The 25,849-nt window shown below is 36.5% G+C and overlaps 1 protein-coding gene across 2 annotated transcripts in view; it reads left to right on the plus strand.

The window, feature by feature from the left end:
* MARCHF1 (membrane associated ring-CH-type finger 1) overlaps positions 1–25,849 on the plus strand; it is a 97,708-nt gene that overhangs the window by 42,903 nt on the left and 28,956 nt on the right. Inside the window, exons 2-4 of one of the 2 annotated variants that reach the window (XM_086611569.1) lie at positions 6,927–6,977; positions 19,892–19,971; positions 20,250–20,990. In XM_086611569.1, coding sequence (XP_086467695.1) covers positions 6,927–6,977; positions 19,892–19,971; positions 20,250–20,990 — 872 coding nt within the window. The remainder of the gene's footprint in view (positions 1–6,926; positions 6,978–19,891; positions 19,972–20,249; positions 20,991–25,849) is intronic. The other variant, XM_086611570.1, reaches the window with a different exon arrangement.

Here is a 25,849-nt window from a genome sequence, read left to right on the forward strand (position 1 = left end):
ATTGTTTCATTTGTCATTTTGGCAAGGATTTCTAGGAAATTTTCATTTTTGCTGAGTATGGTAAAAGAAAGTAAAATCTGACTGTTTGTGAGCTATTAAAGGAATTGCACTTACATCAGGCGAGTGTTTAGTATATGCTGTTTTCTGACTGTATTCTCTGCACACCTGTGCTGTTCTTCAAGGTTGACTCAATGCTGGATCTTTTATTTTTTTTTTTTTAACGTAATGGTGTACTTATTCTCTTTTTTAAAACAGTTTTGACCTTATCAATCTGTGCAATATAGAGAAGATAACCAAACATTGTAACATGGAAGTTGCCCTTGTAATTGCAGGTAGAAGCATCACTGTGAAACCTTTATGTTGTAACAGCAAGTATGCTATTGACTCATCTTGGCCTGTGATGGAAATTTCTCTGAGCCTCATTAAATTGTAATTAGCATTTTCAGCTCGAAAGGATGGTGGATCAGATTCTAATATATTTATCATGCTTATTAGCAGCTTACAGTATAAAAAAGCTGCTACACCGAGTCCAGTGAGACTGATGAGGAGTAAGATAGTATAAGGTAGGAGAGGAAGGGAACCAAGCCCTCTAGAGATACCAATGCCAGAAGCTGCTGTAAGTAACACAGTGATATGTCTGTGCCAGGAAGTTAGTGGCATTCCTTTTCAGAAAAAAAAATGTTGAAGAAGGAAAAAATAACTTCCTAAAATGTTCAACTCCAAACCTTACTGTAGTGAAAGTACCAATGTGCAATTATTGTGGTCTTATGTGCTGCAAATCTGGCCACAGAGGTATCTTAGTTGCAAAATTAGTAACAGGGTATATGACAAGTAAAGCACCTGTACATTATTCTTCTACAAGGTTCCCCGACAGCCCACTAAGAGAGAGGTTCCTTGACCATTGCTGTGTACTCTTCTGCCTACATACAAATGTGGAAAATGTGCAAGTTTTAGGGTAGTAAATCTAATTTCTGTATGTCACACTGGGTTAGTCTGTTTCCACAGATAACAGTCAGAATGACGTGTTTTAAATGCTTCGCCATCCTCAGAAACATTTATTTGTAATAATCCACTGCTTTTGTACAGCTGTGCTTTACAATATAGACTTTCAGTCTGTTTAGATTTACCTTCTCAACAGGCTTTTTGCATAGTGACCTTGTAGGTGATTTGTCATAAATGTTGAACAACTTAGTGAAGTTAAAATTCATTAGGATGGTGAGTTATTTGTTTACAAAGAAGTGAGATAAATTTTCTTACATTTTCAAATACAGACTTAACTACCAATAATTCTATATTTAGTGATTTAGTGGTATGATTCATTTATAAGAGGAGTTACAAGGCTAACTGTTGAATATTTGAAAGTATGAAAAAATGAGGTAAAATATGTAACAGCACAGAAAATAATTCCATGAATAATAAAAGATAACTGTCAATTCATGATGAATTTCTTTCTCGTTATTATTTTAGTGCTAAAATCTGCTTTGACTTCCTTCCAGGACTCAAATTCCCCACATCAAAACTGTTTAGAAATTGCCAGTTTCTCTGAAAGTTGTTAGGATGCTCTCAGCAGCAACTGATTTCCCCCCGCCCCTCCTTCCCATAGAGAAAAACTGTCCAAATCTGAACTGGCCACAAGGCAAGTTGTATACTCTGTCAGTAGTAACGTTGCCATTATCTTTTTGGCATAAATAGTCATAAATAAATATGTACATACTTGAATTTCTTTAATAATTCAGACCCAAACATGAGAAACTGTGAAATAGTTCTTGAATTATGTAAAAATAGCCACACTGTGGGACACAGTGTTATCCTGGCTCGGGCCATGTCCAGTAGCAGATAACTAGGAAAACAGCAAATACATTTACAAATCTATATATAAAAATACATTCATATATAGATAGATAGATGTTATATGCAGTTAGATGTTCTGTTTTTATAGATACAGATGTGATATAGTATATATGAATAATACAAATAATATAATACTAGAGGTATTTTATTGATATTTTATTAAATTTGTCTTAATAGTTATTATTATCTTTTATTATTTTTTTTAATAAAGGATTACATCTGCATCACAACCTATAATATTCCCAGAGGACTTTTCTTCTGTGAGTTGGCACCTTGAACCCAACTTTTCTTTGGTATTGAAAACACTCTGGGTTCCACAGTAAAATTATACATGTTGCACGGTAATTACACTGTGTTTATGTGTTAGTTAATTACGGTCATTGGAGTTTTTGTTTATCAGTTAAAGCAAGTGTTGCCTGTTTTGTGGTTTTGTCTTTCTGTTTTCATGTTAAGGTATTGAAATGAGGATATCGAGTGCTCACATCCATTTTAATAATGTTAATTCATGCTCTTTATATTCCCAGCAACTGACATTGCTATTTCAGATCATCTACATATCAGATAGCGCAGACCTTAAAGTGAAAGAAGCTTCTGCTGCTATTCAAAATTCCAGAAGTGAAAAGATGCTGAAAGGAGGCTCCTATGTGGATGCAGTGAGAGGGTACTAGGTGGAAAGGGACTTCAGGCATGCAAAACCACATTTGGCTTGTGCTGTACTTACATTTAGAAGACATTTATTTTCGTGATGTGTTGTGATATGACTTCTAGAAGAAAAATCTGTCGTTACAATCACATATAGAACTCTAAGCCTGAGGAATGTGTGCAGATGTGTGAAGCAGCATGTTGCAGCACTTGGATGCAAAGGTTAGAGCCCACAGATAAGAAAACAAAGGCAAAATGTTTTGCGCAAAGGTTTCTTTTTGCATGGTGGGTTGGGTGTATGCATGTGACAGAAGTTGTTGCTTAAGATTCTCCTGTGAGTGGAGATGCTGTGATTAGTTCTTGATTCTATTGTGCTCTCTGAAGAGAGATGAGGTGCAATCCGTTAGCAGGCTGCCAGCGATGCTCAGAGCCAGAGAAGAGCAAGGAGCAACTAAAGGAAAGAGACTAGACAAACAAATGAGTTAGTTTAAAATGCACTTTGCTACCCAGCAAGACTAAATCATGAACTGTGAGTATGAAAATGTAGTGCGAGTCAGAAAGCAACCAGCTAGTCTACCACTTTCCTCCTTAGAATGAGAGCCTGAACTGTTCCCAGCAGTATTTTAGGAATTTGTTACTACTGCCCTGTTTAGTTTCTTGCTTTAACAAAAATGCTGTTTCTTAGCAATGTACGTCACATTTGCAAGTTTAAGCATCAGAAAGTTTAATGGGCTTAAATTTTAACTAGTCACTGCAAAAAAAAAAAAAAAAATCAGTCTTGTGCTGAAATGAGATTTTAGGAGGTGGTTTACTGACACAAAAAGAGAGACTTAGCTATTATTTTATTTTTAATTCTTTTAATTTCTTATTACAACCAGCGTTGGTTTCTTGGTATGATGTGGTGGGACAGGTGCATATAACATTCCTCCCAAAGTGGTTTCATGAACATGTCATAATCTGAAATTTCCTGTCATTGTTTCTCTTTTGTCTTTCTCCCAGAATTTGTATTGAAGGTTGAATCGTATTTTCAATGATATCTTTGTAAATGATCTTGGTAAAAATGAATTCTTAGGAAATTTACAGACATAGACTGATTTGTCTTGATATTCCAGGGGAATAGTTACAGGATCTTGTTTCTGTGCTATTACAGTTTTGAAGAGATATCTGATGAGTGTTTGCAGAATGTAATACAAGACAGAACAGAGGTGGTATTTGTGGTACAGGATGTCTGGAAATAAGGAGAGGCATTCCAGTGTGGGGTTTTTGGACTACATAATACAACATACAACCTGAAAAGCTCATTCCTATCATGGCCAGGAGGAGTCTTGGAAGGAGATGTTTTGCTGCTTAGTTCACTGGAGAAGGCGACAATTTGAGAGTTTTAGCAAGAGATCTCTCTGAATATTTTGTTTTTACTTTGCTCAAGGACCAAGCTTCTGTATGTCTCAATTTAGAAAACTCAGTCAGGGAGATAAAAAGCCGTAGTTATAGATTTTTAAGTAATTCCTGCTGAGAAGTGTTAATTCTGAAAGGTGGATACTACTTTCTTTGAAATAATCTGATTGGAAGGACATGATAAGACATTTCCTTGATGCACAAAAATATGTATAGATGTTTGAACATATATTTCTTCGGATATAACCTTTCAAATGTAAATCAATATTGAATGTGTGGAAAAAAAATCTTTTTAGTAGTGTTTAGCAAGCTTGTAGGAAGAATGTTCTTCAATAAAGATAGTTCCTCTTCACTTACAGTAAGAAAAGGAATAAATTCTTCTTAACAATATGAGTACTTTTTAAAGATAAACCATTAAAATAGAACACACAGACCTTCTTTAAGGACACATTTCAAAAGAGATTGAATGAAAAATTCTCTCTTTGATTTATGTACAGTTATTTAGGGCAACATTTCGTGTTTTATTTATATGCTCTTCAGGATAAATTGTCATAAAATACCTGAACTTGGAAATTATGATTAAATTTATTTATTTGTTTTCCCAAAAGCTGCAGATCCAGCCCTCTTTCTCTCAACTTAGACCTTTCAGTGTCCAATCTAGTACTTTGCAGCATTTGGATGCTAGGGGTTTTCAGGTAGAGTGTCAGGAGCTTGTTGTAACTAAAGTGAAGTTGATATGTGCCATAGTGAAGAATGGATCATGTAAAAAGCCTAAAGAGCTGTAGTCAGAAAACAGATTTTGAAAATGAGTCTTGGATGACAAATTATTAAAAGAAAGGAAGTTAGAGTTCCAGAGTTCACTGCAGTGTCAGAAAATGCAAAGTATTTTCAAATATGACTATGCAAAATCGTAGTCAAAGTGATGGAGGATAAAGGTGGCATGCTTTTAGCAGAGAGTTTCTCAGCAATGATCCTCGTTCATAATTTTTAACCACAAAAGGAGAATTAATTTCATGGGTCCCTAACTTCTATTATTTTGAGGTCAAAGCAGAGCTTCTCTGAAAGTTGACCCAGAATATCCAAAATATCTTTTCAATGGATATAAATGAAGACATTCAAAGCTGTATATTTAATGTCATCTGGAAAGTATAAACAATTATTAATTTATTACAAAAGCTGCAATGGATAATAATATAATATATTACAGAAGTAATATTTGAATCATGGAATACTTTAGGTCAGAAGGAATTGTCTGGTTCACTTCCCTGTTCAAAGCAGGGCCAACCTCAAGGACAAGATGTAATAAATGAATGCATAACAATTTTTTTTCCATTCTTCCTAAAAGAGAAGAAACTCTGACACATAAACCTGAAGGTGATTAAGTCCTAAGAATTAGCCAGTATGGTGGAATAAAATGGAGAATTATGTATGGTCAGGGAGTTCAGTTACACTGGATTTTGAGGACAGAAGTACATTATGCGACTTAATACAGTGAAGACAAAAAGAGAGATAATGCAATATATTAGTATTTGCAGTGCAAAAGATTGATGGTGCTGAGGGATGGAACAAAAATATAAGCTGCCAACGGTCTGAAAGAAGAGAGGTACAGTAGGTTTATGAAAGTGAAGTAGGTTTCAAACTTTCTATAAAGACTAATAAATTAATATGTAACTGTATTTTTTTATTTGGGCATGTTTACTGGGGTAAGATCGAAGCAACTATTTTGATATAAAAATGACAAAGTGTTTTTTTCCTGAATGTCTATTGACAAATTATCTAAGTTTGGTGGTGTTTATTTTTGTCATTTTTGCCATTACAAAATTGTTCTGTACTACAAGTTATTGGAGAAATGCTAAATTCTAGCATAGACGTGCATTAATGCAGCAGGAAAATCCGCTTTTTTTAACTGGCAGCTTCTATAGTTTTCTGTGGTTGTTTAATGAAGGACAAGGAGAGATGGGTCATTGTCAAGTTGAAAGCCTTTTATGGACATATATGCATGAAATTATTAACGTATATGTCTGCCTGCTGCAGTGATGCATGCATTGCAAATTATGGTGCACAGATGAAAAGTCTACTTTGGGTTTTGTCCCCATGTTCCTCCTTGCCTCCCATTCTGAGTAAGTAATTTAACAATCTTACACAAAAGGTATCTAGTCCAACCCCTTCTCGGTAAAAATCAGTCTTGTTTATATGAATATTTCACCTCAGTGTTTGAACCCACATTCTCAGTACTGAGAAAAACATTTCCATGACTTCCCTAAGATATGTACATTTACATGTCTGAAATATCATGTACCTTTTCCGTGTAGATGAAGCTGAATCTGTTGCTGGGGAAGTGCAAATACTGAGGAAATCATTGAACCACTGCTTCGCTTCCTCCTTTGAACTGCCAGCAAAAAAAAAGAGTTGTGCTCTAAAAATGTAGCTATTCAACGTGTACTTTATCAATGGATTTCAACCTATGGTGTTGGATTGAGTGTGTATGTGGGTGAGAGGGGATGGAAGGGTAGGTGTTAAATTCAGCTGTGTCTATGACTGGTTGTTATTTATGGTTCTCAGAACAAACCTGGCCAGGATGTCACATAGTGCTGGTTTAATCTTCCTGAAAGGACGAACTCAACTTCTTGAGCAGGGATGTGTCCAGTGTAACTAGGTGGATTTTACTATTTGTCATGAAACATTCCTGTTCTTACAAGAGTACCAGTTTTTATGAGAAGCCATGGTGATACATTAATTTTTCACTCAAAATGTTGTTTAAAAAAAAAAACAAACCCCAAAATACATCAACAGTAATTAAGTGCTAACATTAATTTCATACAGAACTTTTTTCAACTTTTACTGATGTAATTCGTGTGAATATTGTAATGATTTATTTTTTGAGCTGTCTTCCATTGTACAGTCAGTAGCCGAACTGAAGAGATGAGAAATAGAGGAAGAGAAACTCTGTGCACTGACGATCACAAAAGGAGTACAACTTCTTCTTAGGTAAGATTCAAATGACATAACTTTTTTCATCTTTTAATTTTGTTTTCCAGAATGACAAATCCCCAGGGCGTTCCACAAGTCGATCAAGTAACATTTCAAAGGTATGTGAAAGGTATATCTATTTCCTTTGTATAAAATTTAAAGAAGACTAAGTTTATTAAATATAGCACAGTACTTTACTCCATTTAACCATATATACATATTCTGATGTTTTCTTTATAAACATCAGATTTTAAGTTTTTCTGCCTAACGTTATGGGTTCCATGTAAAATCCATCTAAAAGTATAAATATTCGATGGTTATTTCTGTACTATGTGTAATAATAATAGGTAAATAAGAACTGCACTTTTTTCACCTGCTTTCCACAACTACTTAATGTTCTGTTAACACTTTGTCTTAAGATAGAATTACTGCTTGATTTTGCTCCCTCTGCCCTACCCAAATGCTAACAGCTGTAATGTGTAAAGCTATGAATGTTTCATCATTTTGGACTGAATTCTGAATTCCTTTTACAGGGATTTATGGTTCACTGCAGCCAGGACTTTATATCTAGATGCTTTTTCGTTTCTAGGAAACACAGAAGGGAAACTGTAGGGAGAAGCAAAATGTGATTTGTACTGGAGTTCTTTGTTTTTAATCCCCCTTTTTCTGTATTTTTGGTTCAGATGTGGCTGAAATCTATGCCAAAAAGCCAGGATATACAGGAGGTAAAAGCTAAAAACTCAATAATTGTTTGAATCCCAGCCTAAACATCTGCCATGTATTATGTTTGTATCTAAAGATTAAATGTTTTACATCCAGTGCAAGTACGGTATCGTTAGACCTCTTCCCCACAATATTACTGTCTGTGGGGTACACACTGTAAAACTGTTTTCTTCTCAGAGATGTAAAAAAAATTCTTGTGATTTCTTGATTAAGAAACTAGGTATGTGTTAGGTTTTGCTCTTTTATATTAAAAAGGAAAAAAAATGCAAGGAAAAATGTGTACAATATATCCAGCCTGTTGTAGAACATGGCTGAATCTCTTCCTGACTTGTTGCCTATTTTTAATAAGTATATAGTTGTACACTTACAAGCTTGATCACAGTGAATTGTATGTATTATTTTAACTAAGAGTTTAAAGTGCATATCTATAGTTATAATTACTGTAAGTCTCTGTTAATTTGATATTGGTTTTTCTGCTTTTTTAAGTCAGTTGCGTGGGTTACACTGTGACAAAGCATAAATTATTCACTGACAACGAGACACATGGCAGTGACTAACATTTATTTTGAAGTGATTTCTACATAAATCAGTATAAGTGCTTATTAGAAAGGGGTGCTTGCATCATTTTTAGTAGTACGTTAATAAGCAAGGTTTTCAGGCATGCACTTCATCTATTTCTGATGTACAGCATCATTCATTATTTGGAATCAATTTTTCTAGGTGAAGCTACTTGCCATTGAAGCTTTTCAAATGGTGAAAGGCACTTGATTGGAAAGTCAGTTTCCAGTTTATTATATGTTTCAAAATGCTTTGTTTTTGTAAAACAAGAGGGTATATATGTGTGTGTACATAGAAAAGCAAACATCTAACTTTTCAGATTAATATTACATGACATAAAGTATTAGTAGCAAATATTGCACCTCAAAACAAGATTGGAAGTTTCTAGGTGGCATAAACTTTAATCCAAAGGCAAGAGTTGTGTTCTGTGCAGTGTCGGATCTTGCATATAACAAAAATTTCAATGGACAGAAAAATTGGAGAGTCTTTATCCAGACATAAATTCCAGTAATCAAAACGTATTGTTTTGATTTTGTATCTTTCACTACTTTCATTTGCCTGTATGAATAAGCTAAAAAGGGTCAAACAGAGAGTTATGTTTTAATAGTTACCTTGTATTGTGTATGCACCTTTGGTTGTATATGGGGCTCCTAGTCTAGAGCAGAGTAGATGTTCCCTGATATCACTGGATTTTGTGCCATCCTATTTGTGAAGTGGAACATAGCAAAGATTCTGCAAATACAGATTCATATTTCGTAATGCTTTAAAGTTGTTTATTCAGAGAGGACACCTGAGGTTTGCAGTGTATGCTTGGGCAATTTTGCGTGCTAGGTACATTAAGTCTGAATTACATGGTATTACAGATTAAATAGAATTGTAGAACATTGATTGTGTCTTATCTAGACATAATGAGAAGGAATTACTTTGATTTGTTTGTTATCTTCCAGATACTAGTTAGTATATACCTGTTCAATCTATAGATTTTAAAATCAGACATTCCCTACAGGGGAGGGGGGAAAATCAATGGTCAGTTTTACCATTCACTTTTGCTGTCCGTTGAGAACACAGAAATTTAGCACTTTGAAAAGACTTTTCATATCTTGCATATAAGTTTCTGGTAAGAATTTCAGTAATAAACTATTTTAGGCAAAATATTTAGATATGATTTCAATACGAAATTATTTGTAAAGTCTACTGTAATACATGTTACTAAGTAAAAACAGTGGCTGGCCAATATATTTCTGTATATGTACTATTATAAAATTAAGCCAAATGGAATATTTACAAATTATTTTCATATAACTATAAAATTGTGTAGCTCTACCTGTGAAAGTCAGGGTTTTTTACTTGTATAATGGAGTATTTTATCAGTATGGCAGGAGTAAGGCAAAATCCTGCACTTTGATTCTGTTAACCTGGCTCAGGTACTATTTCATTTGTGGGCCAGAGTACATGAACAGCGAAAACTGGGTGTAGCAGGGCTGGAGCTTCCCGCTGCCCCTTGTCTCCGTAAGGCACCGTGCTTTACCCCTCCTTCCCTCAGCGGGCAGGAGAGAAAGGGAGCATTTGCTCAAACTAATTGGGGGATCCATCTCTATATTCTTTTCCAGCTCATTACTGTGACCGTATGTATCCTGCTTGTGGGGTAACCACTGAGTTAACTGCGAGTTTTTGAAAGTAATCTCACATCATTTTGTACCCTCAGTCTTCTATACTCTGCCCAGTTCTACCTGCCTGCTTCCCAGTACTCCTGACTGGCAGTCACTGTGGCTGTCTTCAGTGAACACCCACCTGGGACAGTTGTTCATTCATTTCAGCCTCTACGTCAATAAAACTGCGTTGAGACTCCAAGAGCAACTGCTTCACTTGGTTTTCCAAGCAGAAACAATTAGGAAAATGCATCAGTGTCTGATTTCTGCTGCACTTCTGGTAATAACCTAGATTTTCCCTGTAGAATCAATAAATCAATAAATAGGTCTTCTTGCCTTCTGCATTGCTAGCATTAAGAGTAATAGATCACATTTGGGACTGATCTATATTTCGTATAATCTCATAGTGACAAAGTGGAGCCCTAGTTACTAGCTGTGGCTTTCAAAACCTACCTACTGTAATGCATATAAATTAAACCATAGAAATATTGGAAATATGAGTTATCAACCAGCCTTGCTATTTTTTTTTTAAAACCCTTAGACTTTGCACTCTCCCACCCACTTCCCGTGGTGCTAGTGGTAGAGACAACTTTATTATTCTTTGTAAGAGGTAGCCTAGTGCGGTGTTCCAGATTTCAGAATTAGAATTTTCTTATCTGGGTGTGTTTAAAATCTAAGTAAATTACCTATTTGCCTCTGCTTAGTTCTATGCACTCCAGATTTTTTTGGTAAACTTGTTGTCTTCCTAAAGATGTTTATAATTTAAGAAGAAAGCTAATCTGAGAAGATCTGGTGGATTCATTTCTTTCTGTTGTGGTTAACCAGTGGAACAAATCCTGTGTTTGAATTATAGTCCATAGAGGTTATGCTTATATGTGTTTCTGAGGCTGCGTGCTTATGTTAAAATGCTTTTTGGAAGAAATGTTTCTAACACATTGTAATTATCTTTCTGCATGTTAATTGTGATTCAAGAGCTCCTTAGAGAAGGATGCTCTCTCAGCAGTACGATTTGAAATTCTCTGATGGGAACTTTGGGCTTATTTTTCAGTGCAGAGAAACTCAGGCTTGGAGGAAATTACCTGATTTTTGTTTTGGCTCAATTGCTTCTCAAAAGCCTGGAGCAGGTGTTTGAACACTTTTTATTTACAAGTCTCTGAAGCAGCCATCTAATAAAACTCCATTGAATTACATCAGGAAGAAGTGAGGTGATTGTTTCAGAATACTCAGTGTGATTATATTCACTGGTCTAATTTAGAATATGAAAAACAACAGAGAAGGGAAAGAAGGAAAGAACTGATTTTACTCGATGTTTATGCAATTTCCATACTGCTTTCTTATGTCAGGTCGAGCTCCTCTCGATAGAATACAAAGACCAAAAGGCACCAGCATGTCAAAGTAGTGCCCACAAAAGTTTTAGATGAAAAATATATTGTTGCCAATTTATTGATTGTTGATTTGAGCTTCTTGGTTTGTGATTTTTGAAATATGTTTCACAAACTGGATTTCAATTTATGTAATATGTAATATAATATTTTATCCGTTTGAATTATAAATTTCATTTAATCTCTTCGATTTAAATTGAATGTTCTTTCACATGGGTTTTGATATTTGTTAATTTTTCATGGTCTCTCAGCACGAGGAGAATGTATGAGTTCAGTATCAGAGTTTGACTTACACAACATTAAGCAGAACTCACTATTACACACTATGCATTTTTGAATGGGTAAACATACCACCGTGTCTTTGGCAGTGATACCAAGAATGCATAATATCTTCTCTCTGAATTATTGCTAGCACAAATGATAGGTTTTATGATGGAAAAAGCATAAAGGAAATTAACTATTCATTTTGAAGAGGTTCATATCATGGACTTTGATAGCCCGAAAGAGGATTGCAGCATCTCCAAGATATCTGTTGCATGACTGAATGCTAAAGAGCAATTGTGTGATCCCCTGCATTTTGCTACAGGGGACTACACTGCTAAAAGTTGGCCCACATTTGTTATTCTCTCTGTTCTTTGCCAATTTCACACTGATCCTAAATGACAATTCTCTTCCAGATCAGTGGTGTTTTTGTCAAGGAACCATGTAGCTACATGCTTTCCAAGTGTAGCTTCATGCTGTAGTGAGCAACTGGGAGAAAATGTAGAACCTTCAAAAGGGAAAATAAAGCAAGAAAAAAATAACTCCTTGCTCTTGTAAAGTGTAAAATGTCAGCCTTCAAAAGTGCTGTTACGGTGAATAAGACCGTGTATACAAACCCAGCAGCATTAAAATATGAGTGTGTTGTTAGTCATCTAAATGATTCTTATTGCTCATAAACAGAATCATTAATATCAAAGGTGAAGACTAACCTGGCACTTAACTCTCATTACGATTCTGTTACTGTAAAAAAACAACAGCACAATGTAAACAAGTTAGTTAAAAGTATTTTGTTCATCAAAACATAAAGCAGAGAGGCAAAAAACTAGAAGTAGATAGGATGGGATAATAACTATTGCTGCAGTTATTTTTCCTCCTAGATGTAAATGTTTGATTCCTTTGTCTAGAGAATACTTTGTGGCTTGTCTGAACGATTTATTCTTTATTTGCAATAAGCTTAACAAAAGGCATAACTGCAGAATTCACCTAATTCTGCCTGAAATTTGAACTTCTGAATAAACTTATGTTAAATACATCTTAGTTCCAGAGGACAACCATTAGAAAATAACACACTTTCAATTTATTCTTGGATTCACTTGACCTGTTTTAAACTCATGTTCTAGTGAGAGGGAATAAGTACAGAAATGCGATTGTATGTATACAATAATACATACAATTATACAGATTATTAAATCACAATTTTTGCCAACAGCATATTCTGAGTATGCCTAAATGTGCCACATCGACACATCCAGACAAAATCGCATATATGTTTGAAATGTGCTAAGTACCACAAACTTTATGTGTTTATATAAGCTTACTTTGTGTGTAATGCCTATATATAAATTCCACTTCTGTAAAGACATTGTGTTATCACAGATTTCAGTCCTATCCTGTGATATGTGATACCATACAGGAGAAGGAGCTTTGATTTGTTTTCAGTAAATACAGTATGCAAGTTATTACATATGCTTATTGTTTAATTTTCAACAAGAATTGTGATCCATAACATACCTGCTCCATATGTACTCCTGGAAAATTTTATATGGCATCTGTTTTTTCACCATGCCACTAAGCAACACATTTCAGGTATTTGTCTTAAAAAAAAAAAATCAGTTAAATGAACTTTATTTCTAGAGTGATACAAAATTATTTTTTACTGCAGTGTGAGGTTTATTGCACTTCATAAAAATATGGTGTCTCCTGTTTTTTGTAATGATGCATTGTCAGAGTTTCGCTGTCTTTTGGCTTAGTCATTTTGATATTCCTTCTACAGCTCTTTTGCTCTGTCACATTTAGGCTTCTTTCTTCCTTAGGACTCGAATAAATAGATATGAAATACACACCAGAGTAGAGTTGCTCAAATATAATAATGATATCCTCACTGATGGGATTTTATCCGGTCTCTGTCCTTTGTAGCACATCAAACCAAGTGAAGAATAGGTGTGTGCCCACATATGTATGCACTTGTGGGAGAATGGCAAGAGTGTCATATGATTGCAAGCTGCTTAGTATATACAAACATTTTGAGGCTTCAAGTCTTGCAGATAGAGGGATGTGTGGAAACAGATGCCCTCTTTGGAAGAGAAAGTCTAAATTATGTTCTCTGAATACTGAGACTGACTACCTTTAGAACCAAAATACTACAAAATACAGTATCAAAGATGTTGTGTTTTGTGCTTCACCTTTCCTACAGAATAAATTTGTATTTACCTCCTTCCAGACAGTCAAAAGCTGCTGGTCTTAGGGCTCTGCACCTTTTATGTAAAGACTAGAACATCCTTTGTTTCAATTGCCTACATCTGTGTATTTTTTTCTAAGAACTATAGAATATTTATATTTAGAAAGTGGTAGTACCTAGAAAGACTCATCCTTGAAGAGAATTATGAATCAAAAATATTGCATTGCTGCAGTAAAAAGGCTTTTGCAAACTATAATCCATCGGATAATTCAAAGTTTAGCTAGCAGTGCTTCTACCTCTATAGAAAGTGGGATTTTGAGTAGAACCTCTACCTTGAAAATAAAGGTCAACATAAATCAGTAAGACAGGAGAAAAGAAATCAAGCAGCTTATTGAATCTGCAAGTCAAAATTGTAATTGCTTTTGTTGGTTCATTTTTTAAATAGTAGGATAGGTTTGCCACTTGCAATTTTGATTTTACTTTGATGGAAAGTAAACCTGATTTAGTGATTTAGATTTCAGACCATTTTGTTACAGGATCATACTAACTTTCAAAGGTGCTGAAGGATATCATTGAGCAGAATCATAAGGATGTTTCCTGTCTTTCCTTCTGTGCTTCTTTTCCCATTATTCCTTCTCTTCAGAGTCGGTTGGAAGGAGGGGATGGAGGACAGGACAGAAAGAAAAGGATTGGGGAAGAAATGTGCAAGGAATAATTCAATTTAAAAAATTGTATGAAAGAAAATGTAACAGAAATTGAGTTACCAATTAATGTAACGGTTGCTGTAAAGCCATCAGTCAGACCATAATAACTTCGAGCACAAAGCAGGAACTCTATCATAAAAAAAAAAAAAACAGAAAAGAAAAGAAATTGAAACCAAAAAAGCCAAACCAAGAAGCTCCCCCCTCCCAAACCCATGTGCGTAAGTTTTAGTTGCCATCAAGACGCTCTTTATAAGATACATCTGGCTTGGGTTATTTCCACCATGTTTTTGATCTTTTTAGACCTGAGAAGTTATCCCAATAAATGTTTATAAAGACAGATGTTTTCCACAAAAAGTTGTGTTGTTTAAAAAGTAGAAATTTTCAGATGAAAATAAACAGACTGGACCTCCTGCTGAGCTTATTGCCATGCAAACTGCCATAATCTTCTAAGGTATCCATTCCTTGGTATGCCATTATTTTAATGGGATAGAGTTTCAGCTTTTTAACTGTATTGGCTGGTGGATCTGGAGGATTCTGTGATCCATCACTGCTATAAAGCATACTTAGTATGAGAATAAAAGCATTAGTCATATTCCCTGTCTGCTCTCCTTCCCTCAATTTTCTGTGACTTTTTACTTAAGCAGTGTTGTGAGCTGAGCAGCTTTTGGAAATGCTGTCTTTATTCAGAACAGAGGTATTGGAGGATTCATTAGCCTTTCTGGTGGTATCTGCGAGACCATTTTACAGCAGCTGTCCATTACATCTGGTTTGTTATTTTAAAGCTTAACTCCATTCAAATATGAATGCTTTGCGCTTATGGAACGTGCTTTTACTCGGCTTTTCTGTTAGGTCAAAGTAGAGCCCTTCTGTCTTCTGAAGAAGAGCACAACTTAACGTTCTTGGACTAGCACATGCAGTGGTAAGCAATAGATGGTCAGCGAGGACTCTCGTTTTTGTGTCAGATCCTGAACACCAAAGTAAAGGCAATATTGATTTAAAACTCTTGGGTTTTTTAATCCGTTGAACTTCATTCTGTCCCTCATTTCTGTCTTTGCCAGTCTTTTAACACAGACATGTGTGATATTAAAGTTCCCTTGTGTCAGAGAAATTATTATCATCTCACTTGTCTTGAAAACTCTGTTATTTACAAGCACTCTGTTTGAAAAGCATACTACCAAATCCTGTTGAAGATATCAAAAATAATTATGGTTAAGTGCCCTGTCATGTCCATTAATTGAATTGCATATCCTTGACGGGAAAGTTCATCTAAACTGACCAAGACAGCAGAAGGTGGTGACTGGGGAATCTCTCTCTACTAACAATGTTTTTGAAATGCCAAAGTTAATCAGCTGGAGTTTGCTTTATCCCTCAAGCATCTTCCTTGTGTTGATGGCGTAGAGAAAGGAGCTGCCTTGCTTATAAATTGTCAGACAACTTTATTTTGAATTACTACATTTAATTATGCTGCTGATATAATTTGGTATGATAAAATTAGCACAGTGCTTGTTTAGTTTTCCCATTCCACTAAGCTGTACAATATAGGTCTCTGAAGTAGACATCCATTCAAGGAATACTGTTTTTAAAAAAATTTATTATTCTGCCTGCCAAGTGGAATTGGAGTCCACAGCATCAATCTGATCCGTCTATTAAATAAATACAGTATCACAAAATATTCAGTGTGCTAAATAGCAATATAGCAATGGTATAGCAATTATAGCAGTAAGATCTGTGTGCTTGAGACTGTTTCCAACATCTGTTGTATATACAGTCCCATAAGAGCTGGACTGATATAATATGTGCAGAACATATTCAAATAATCGTATTTTGGTTTGTCAGATATACCTTTAACTAAACTCGATGCCACTTAAAGGATTTTGTGTTTTGTTGCTAAAACTAGCAGTAAAGATGATTAAAAATAAAAGAAAGCTTATATTATGAGCAGGGATGACGGACATATTCAATGCTGAGTTTTGTGGCAGCACAGTACTGCAGAGACTCTGAGGTAGCACCGACTGAATGAACGTGGAACTTATGCAGAGCTGTGCTTGGTTGGGTTCATCAGCCCACTGTGCCGCTCAGAGGAAGCAAAGCACTGCACTAATACAACTATATCTCTTCTGAGATCTAACCTGGAACTTCCATACAGCTGTATGTTGTGCTCTCTAAATACACCAGCTGACAAAATGCTACTTTAGGTATCTTCACTGTGATGCTAGGCTTAAGAGAATATACTTTTTTTTAAAAAAAAAAAAAAGAATTCAGGATCAATAGCTTGTAGAGGAGATGGCTAAGAGGGAATATTACAGGAAGAAATGAGGTAAGCCCAGAGGCAGTGTTGGCAGTGGAAAGCAGATGCAGTTTATGGTGTCAGAACATGGGTAGGGTGAAAAAGCGAACGGGTTTTGGAGTAAACGTCTGGCGTAGGCTTCCAACTGAGTTAGAATTTACAAGTTTTTAAAAACAATTTGACTAGCCGTGAATCATTATATTTGTATGACATACGGTAGCAGGGACAGACCTGATATTAACAGGTCCTTCCACGCCTATTTAATTTATGGAGATAAGACTGGAATTATTTACAAAATAAGGCCCTCCAGTGCCTGTCAGGTTCATAACTAAACATCAGATAATGAATATCAAAAGCACCAACTTTCTTAGTTTTAGAAATCACTCCATCAGTTCATCTCCCCAACATGCGACACTTTCAAGATTTGACAGGAAAGTGTGCTGGGCCATCTTGTCTAGACCATGCTTTTGCCAAGAAAGGTTGGACCAGATCATCCTTGGGGTCCCTTCCAAACTGGTATTCTATGAATCTACAGTTTTACCATTAAAAGCCATTTTAAAGTAGATAAAAATCAAAATTTTTATTTGAAAATTGAGGAAACCTATCAAATGAAACTTACTCAGAGATAAGAATCTGAATTATCTTGTGAATAACTGGGCATGTTGGAGTTTTCTGGCTTTGTTTTTGGAAGACTTAAGTGGTGCATAGGCTTTCTGACTGCCCAGATGTCGGGTTTGCTCCAATAGGGATTAGAGAAACAAGCAAAAGGCATTCATTTTTTTTAAAGAATTTGATGTAAATTATTTTAGAAGGAAATAAACCTTCCTCTGAGTTACGTGCAACTAAACATAACATCATTATCCAATGCAGGGGAACTAGAAAGTAAATTTGACTGAGCAGTGCTGAAACAGTCCAGACCTCTTTACAGCTGAGAGTAAAATGTAAGATTTAAGCAATCAAACTGGTAATGTAATTTTTGTCTTAAAATAATTCGATTTCCACCTGTTTCCATTCCCAAATAATAAGTGTAAAAGCTTTTCAAGGAATTTGTTTTAATTTTTGGCTTGATTCCAGCCCTCTTAAGAACTGTCTAGCTGATTTCCTGCTTTTTAATAGCTGCTGAAAGTTTCTTGATCTTGTGCAGACCTACTGTACGGTTACTGGACCAGCTTGGCCCTTCTCCTTATCCCTTCAAAGGGTAACACTTGTGGGAAGGTGATATAAAACTTGCATTTACAGCATGGGGACAACCTGACCACCACTTAAGATCAAGCCAAACCCCTGTAGTACACAGATCCTGAAAGAAGCAACCGTAACAGTCCTGCAGTTGTGAGGGGAAAAAAGAAATGGGAGATAGTCACGAGGGATGAATTCAGGAGCCCACACTCAACTTTAGGGCTGGATTTCTTCAGCAGTCCATCACCTGGGGTTTAGTCTGGAGGGACGTTTTCTCACACAGCAGCCGCATGTAGCCCAATGTGGCTCTGGTGCTGATGTCTACGTCTTTCCTGGTTAAGTAGCTTAAGGTATGCCTAATCACTTAAAACTAATCACAGAGGCTGAGGTGGAAAAAGATTGTATATTCAACCATACATATACCATCTGTTTGTAATACATACGTAAGAACAAGTCATATTCCTTCACAGTATGTCTAATTGAAATGTTGGTTTTGCAGAAAAAGAGATAAGAAATATAAACAATTTCTCTCACTGATACTTGTCCTTTTTTCCAGCAAGACTGCATGTAGACATGCTAATGTTCCTCCTCTGTCTGGTGGACTCAGGCATTGAAAAACCGTTTGAACACAAGGATTGTGCCCAAATGCTTTATGAATTAAATTTCTCATGTCAACTTAATTTTCATATCTCTGAGTTTCATTTCGTGGAACTATTAGTAAAGAATTAATAATATTTTTGGTGTTGTGATATTAATCAAAGGTAAAAGGGTTACTTGAATTCTGAAAGCTAGAAGATTATTCTAATGCAAAAGAACCGTTCTTAAGTCTCAGCTGGTATCCCATTAAAGGCAAAAATGCATATAGTGGTAACTGATGTTTCCAAAAGATCTATGCATGAAATATAATGGATATTAAGAACCTTGGATAAAAGTGAAGAGTCAGCAGGTACTTGCTGTGTTTATTTATTTTTGCTTGTACTATTAATTTTCAAACTGACACCACAAAAATGTCTGTGAAAGGTGAGCTAGAAATAATTTTAATTATGGACTCTACATGTGACTGAATTTGATTTGCTAGTATAAAAGCTTGGGATGACAGCCTTTACAGCTTTGTGTTATTTGTACTTTGTACTCTTGCTGAATACTCGTTCTTCCCTCGCATCTGGTGTGTGATCTAGTGGAACTCTTAGGCTTATGGTATTTTGTCTCCTGTTGGTAGTGGTGCTCACTACTGGTGGGATAGGGTTGCATTCTAAAAGCTAATGCCCTTATCAGCCAAGGGAAGGTCATAGCCTTACAGAATGATTTGTGTCAAACCCTCTTCCCATTATACCTTGTGAGTGATCCTGAAGAATCACAAAGCCTTGGATTTAAATTCGAATTTCATACAGCTATGCTGCCAATAGACTGCGAGGCAGATTGAAATAGTTTACTGTTAACACCATCAAAATATGTTTTCAGTGGAAGTATTGAGCAACTGAGTCTGCAATTTGTGGCAACAACCTTATGAGCAAAATGTCACGTACTAAACTGCTGCTGTTTGAGAATGTGATCAGCCTTGTAGAGACGCAGCCTGAACTTTGGTCTTCTCAGGTTCATCAGTTTAACATTTTTCAGCTCTTCTGGAAGATCTGATTGCCCTGAAAACCTTCTAAAACATACTTTAATTTTCTTGCTGTTCTGTCAGTCCACTCAACGTGGTTTAGCTTTGTGCTCTTCATCACTGAGCATAATGTAAATGCACTTCACTCCATTTTGAAAGGAATCATCATGGTTGTTTGATTGCGTGAAATAAAGACAACATCCTTTCCCATCAGATACTTACAGTAGATCAAAACCAGAATGAAAATTCAAGTGTTGAAAGCTGCTTCCTCAAACAGTGACAAAACGTAGTCATGAGCAAATGAGAGCTGAAACACTTCAGTCATATTTAGTTCCACAAATAGGTTTTGCTTTTGGTCAGGCTTCCTGTATTTTGTGAGCTTGCATGTATTCAACAGTGCACTATGAACAACAGCAACTACTTTAATTTTGTAATCATGTGGCAAAGCAGTAAAATATCTGCAATGTATTTCATGGACAAAGATTCCAAACTGTCTAACTTATTCCAACAGGCAAGCAGTCCTACAACAGGAACAGCTCCCAGGAGTCAGTCACGATTATCTGTCTGCCCTTCCACTCAGGACATTTGTAGGTATGTGCTGAGAAAAATGTACTGTAATCTGCCTGATGCTTGTTGGTTGTTTTTATTAAATAATATGCAGCTCTTGCTTCTGCTTGACACTATTCATAATTTACATAGACTTTAGTTTTCTTTTGATCTCTCTTTTTTTGGTTCTGTTTTTGCTTTTCAGTCTCATGTTTTTCTATTAAAATTCATGTTCTGATTTTCATCCTTTTTCTTTGTGATTTCTCTCTTTCCACCCACCCTTACCATTTCCATCCCTTTCCTTTGCTTAATGCTTTGTCTAGATCTACTACCTTGCATGATTTGTCTGAAGATGAGCTTGAACATGCAACCCCTGTCATGGTGCTGACCCCTTCTAATAGGGAGTCTAGTAAGAAACAAGTAAAACGAAGGTTTAGGAGGAAAAGAGAGACTGGAGACAATGGTGAGCATACAGAAAAGCAAGGAAAGGGGAAAGACTGTAAATTGCATCTTGAGCCTGCAAGACCCAGCTGGAATGCATCTGATTCATCATCATCTTCGGATGAGAGTCAGTGGGCTCAGGCTAGGAGGAGAGCAAGAGAAAAGGCCAGAATGCCCAGGAGAGGGAGAAGGAGCAATAGATCATGCAGTAACCAGGACGGGCCCCCAAACAATAATGCTGTTGAACTTGTCACCTTGGGGACAATGGGGAAACAGAAGCAAGAGGTGTCTGACCCTGAGAATCCTACTTTAAATCACCGCCGAAGAAGGGTTCCAAGGCTTAAGGAATCACAGTCTTCAGCATCATCTCAGGAAGCAAGGATTTCCTCAAGAAAATGTGGGAAAAGCAAAGGGAAGAGCTACTGCAGAGATCGGCAGCCTGTGTCTTTCCTTAGGCACAGTACAGATTCGAAGGACCACTTTGCCGAGGCAGGCTCCGGCAGCGATGCTCTGGCAGTCCCAGACAAGGCAGCACCTGCTGGGGCAGGGCCCAGTGTGACTGATGCTGTTCAGAAGCCTCCAGTGTTGTATGATGACTGGTCTGATGATTTAGAAGTATGCAGGTTAGTCCCTAATAAGAAAGATTTAGTGTTGTTAAGAGGAATTTCTCACCGCCACGGGCTGAGTGACCTTCTCTTGACTGCTTTCTGTCACTGTTTCTCAGTATTAAACTGCTTGGCAGGCCGTAAGAAATAATGCAAAAACCTTTGCTACAGAGAAGTTAGCCTATCTCAATCTGAAGATGTGTTTCTCTTATTTAAAAACAGTAATCCTACAAGGGAACCAAATGTTTTTCTTTGTGATGACAGACATGCTGCGTCCTCTGCCAGAGTATCACTGTGTTTTAAATGTCCATCCAGAGGCAGAGAATGAGGCAGAGTGCCAGATCGCTCAATACAATGGGATATGGAGTTTTTCTTCCTTAGGTGACTGGTTCAAATCCAGCTTTGGTCCCTCTTTCTCATTTTTCATTGACTTACATGATATAAATTTATGGTCTTGATTCAGTGTCCTGTAGAACTGTCATTGCCGCAGCAATCTGATGGACAGTGTCTGCAAAACACCCTCTCCAGTCAGGCGTAAATTGTATGGGACTTTGCATTGCTGAACTGTGAACATGTAGAGGCTGTTAGTTCGGTCTCCATCACAAGGATTGGAAAGATGCAAAGGATAATGGGGCAGAATAAGCATTAAAATAAGCTTTGGGAAAGACAAAACAACACCTACGGTTCTCTCTAGTTCAGTAGTTCGGGCTTCTGACAGTTTGATGCCCTTGGTGTGAAGCATGCAATCAGAAGGTAAGCGTTTTCCCTGGAAATGAGAGCAAGCTGGCCACCTCTGAGCTAAAGTCCAAATTTGGAGTAGATAGTTGGGTAGACTTGAGTTGCTTAATTTAGTGGTAAATGAAAATGCACCATCCCGTAAGTTTAACAGAACTGAAACAAGTATTTCTTTCTTTTTTTTTTTTTTTTCCCTCTCCAAACATGTGAGCCAGCATTGACTCTCATCTACAGAGTATGAAAGAGGATCAGGCTTGGTTTCTTACATGGTAACCGAAAACTTCTCACTTTTCTTTGCTGGGAAGAAATTTGCATGTAAATGTAAACACAGTCAGAATGAGGAAGTCCACGATGCCACGTCAGGCACTTTCACAGTATACTTCAACCTAGTAACACGCTACAAAGATCCTAGTTTTAAAAAGAAGAAAGATGACATGCAGGCATTGTGCTTTTTCACAGCAGGAGATATAAGCCGTTACTGAAAGAGCTGGTGCTGTGCTCTCCTTGTTACACCAAGAATGGACGTTTCAGTTATCTGACCATCATGTGTCATGATAATCTAAAATACATCAGAGTAAAGTCTGACTGTGTTTGCACATCAGCTGTGTTTGCACATCAGCTTTTATATCAGGACCACATCCTTGGCTTGGAATCTCTTCACTTTTCAGAAATGCCAAGAAAAAGCAGCAGTGGTAACCATGTTACATGTTTTTTAGGTACTTGAAGAATGTCTGCATGATATGATGCAGAGATGTGCACAGATAACTGCTTCAACAACTTGAAGAGTTGTCTTAAATTTCTGAACCACCAAGCCTGCAGGTATTGGAGATCCAATGTAGTAGGCACAGTGCACATGTAATAAGGCCATTTAATAATTATTAAGAGTATGAGCTACCCAAAACCTGAAATGAATTATTTCAACATGGGTCTTTACATGGGCTTAACTGTACTGTGTTAAAAGAAAAAGATAAATTAAAGTCAAAGTTTTGTAATTGTCTCATGTAGATTAATTTTAGCTGTTACCTAAGTCCCTAAACTTAAACTTTGCTTTCAGATGGGAAGTGGACTCCAGTCTTTTCTCTATCTGCTCAACCCATTCAATTTTATTATAGTTATTTATTCAGGCACTTTTTGTAAGACTTGGAGCTTGGTTCAAGGATGAACTTTTTGGATGTACATGAAAACTTTTCAGCTAAGCTCTTGTTTAGTAGAGGAAGGTTGAAAACTTTAGATAGATATGTGTCCCTAGGCTCACTATCAGTGGAGATGCACTTTGAACAACCAGAGTTAAACTCCACACAGTTGATAACTTGACCTGGTGTTTCAAATTTGTCAAGAAAGTCATAATTGAGTTTTTCTTCATGTCAAGCATAATGCTATTTTGTTGTTGTTGTCATTACTAGGTGTATCATAGTGGTGATAATAATACATCTTGGAAAAACATTACAAAATCAAAAGCATGTGAATTTTTCATAGCTGGTAAGTTGTCTTACTTAATCAGTTTGTAGACAGCTGAAGAAAAAGGAAGACATGTTTTTACTACCGATTCAGTATAGACTGTAGTTTCTATTTTTCAGAACAGGTCCATGCACTTAATTGACTCATGATCTGTGTTATGTTTTTCTTCAGATTCACAATCTTGAATCTGAACAAAAATAATTACATTTCAATGCAGATATGCGCATATACAGTAACCATTTTTCTGCATAACAGAAAAAGGAGGTTTTTGTGATGTTTATTCTGAGATTGGAATTAACATAGCTGGTTGTGATGTGGAAAATTTGTTTTCTTGAGGTACTTCTTCAAGCTAGGTCTTCACGTTTTCTATTTGATGTGACAAAACTGTCTGAGAGGAATGGCTGTCCTCTAGATGGGATTGTGTGGAAATAGCAGAGGAACAGGGATCTTAAACATCTCCTGGTGCTAGTTATTTTATCTTTAAGTGTTTGAGGAGGCAATTTTTTTCCTTTATTTCCCTATGAATTACTGGCAGTGGAGCACATTTGTATACACATATAAGGCTATAAGCAGTTTCCTGGATGTGCATTTAGCTGCGTGAGCGGGAATGTGACAGGACACATCCAATTCTAGTGAAAGCACTTTAGTCAGATAAAGGATAGTACCACGGCGCAATATATACTTCAGCTAGTCTAATGTAGGCCTCTTGGTCACCTCAAGTGAGACATTTCCCCTTCTAGTGTCGCTCTCTCTCTGTTTCCAAAGTGGTGAAACACTGGCATGGCATCAATGATGATCTTTACAATCTCTTCCCTGAACATACTGTTTTCTTTGGGAGTCCATTAGAAGGCAAGGTTTCTGTTTCTGGGATTAGAGGCAACTACATAAATTCTGACCATGCTGGGCTGTTTTGGTACTTTTTTTTTTTTGAGATTCACAGGATAGGCTTTCTAAATCATACAATTGGATCTCTCTTTTTCTAAATTGCCTCGAGTCTGGGATTTTCTTCATAAGTACTTTATTCTGGAATTTGCCGTGTGGCTTGAGGCACAACCTCAGAAATAGCTTTCTTTGGTCTGCATGAAGGTCATCTCCCTGAAGGGAAAAGCTATGTGTGGGACACGATAAAATGAGTGGATGGTGAGGATTTAGTCCCATGGATTTTCACATGGGAATTAGTAAGGGAAGCAAATTGGGTAGTTGATACTGCCACTAGTGTATCATAAGTGCTTTGTGTATTGATTCTGAATTAATCTTATAGTATTTTTATTATGTATGATGGGAGAATTGGAAGATATTTTCTGTTTGACTAGTTATGCTTTTGGTGTAAAATCTTCCTGTAGTACTGATGCAGACATTTCAGCAATCACACTGAACTGTAATTAGCAGGAAGAAACTACACACACTTAAATAAGGTGGATTTTCTCACTGTGAAAAAGAATGCCTATTGGAAGTAGAATTTTGATTTTGTTGAACTGCATGAATGAGTTTGTATGCAGTCAGGTAATGGTAGACCCTCATGTGAAGAGTAAATAGGAGTAAGGCATGCCAGAAAACTGGTAAGAACAGGGAGAAGTAGTAAGGGATATGACGAAGTTGATTCCTGAAATCTGCAGAATCTTCTTCAAGTATAATTTTTTAAAATCGCTTTATAAAAGCTCGTGTATTAATTAAAAGACCATTATAAACTTAGGAAAAGACTAATGTGGGTATTTCTATGTCTTAACACAATCATGGATAGGAAGGAATAGTGTACATTACACTTGACAAGAGACAGTATGATTATGTAGTTTCTCTCTGTGAAATCAAGCATTTTAACAGGTTGGAGATTTTGTCATAATATTATTTAGTAGACCTGCAAAAGTAGTATCTTGCATGAAAATGCTTAATTCCTGAAATATTCACGTAGTAGAGTGCTCACAAAATCAACAGACAGAAAGCCTCTTGGGAGGAGGCAAGTACTCATGGACTTGAGGAAAAAAGAGAAAGGTGAAGATAGATATATAGGCTCAAATACTACCATTGAAATTTAACGTTCATTTTAAATATTTATACTGAAACCACAAAGTTGGATCCAGTAATTTAAACAGCAGTGCAGAATACATAGACTTTAAATACCATCCAGAGCCCCTAAAATCACCAAAAACTTGAGGCTGCTGAAGTGCCAGACTATAATGTTTGGCTGAAGAGAGTTTTTAACCTGTTTCTCCCTGGGACATTAGTGCCTTCCTTGGGGTCTCAGGATGATACATTGCTTCTTTAGGAACCAAATCTCTGAATTTTGTTCGGCATATTGGCTCCTCACTCTTTCCTTTTAAAGAACTGTGACTGCTGCTTACTTTCTTATTCAAAGCCTTTTTGCAAGGTGACTTTCTGATAGGAATCTCCTGCTTTTTGAGGAATCTCCTCCTCTGTATGATGGTCTAGTGGTTCATCAGTCTTTGAAGCAGTATGAAATCCTGGTTAATTCTATTCTCTGCCTGGTGGTTCAAAGCCCCATCTGTCAGCTCTTTAGCCATCTGGTTGTGCAGTCTCTTTTGGAAGCTCTCCATGATTCAGAAGGATGCAAGGAGAGCCGAAACAAGGCAAGCATGTCTTTGTTGTGGTTAGGGTCACTTAACTGGAGGAGAACTGAGTCCTGGTTTCTACTTCTTTCTCTCAAAACTTAGTATTATTTTTAATGC

This window comes from Tauraco erythrolophus, chromosome 5, assembly GCF_009769465.1.
Source record: "Tauraco erythrolophus isolate bTauEry1 chromosome 5, bTauEry1.pri, whole genome shotgun sequence".
NCBI lineage: Eukaryota > Metazoa > Chordata > Aves > Musophagiformes > Musophagidae > Tauraco > Tauraco erythrolophus.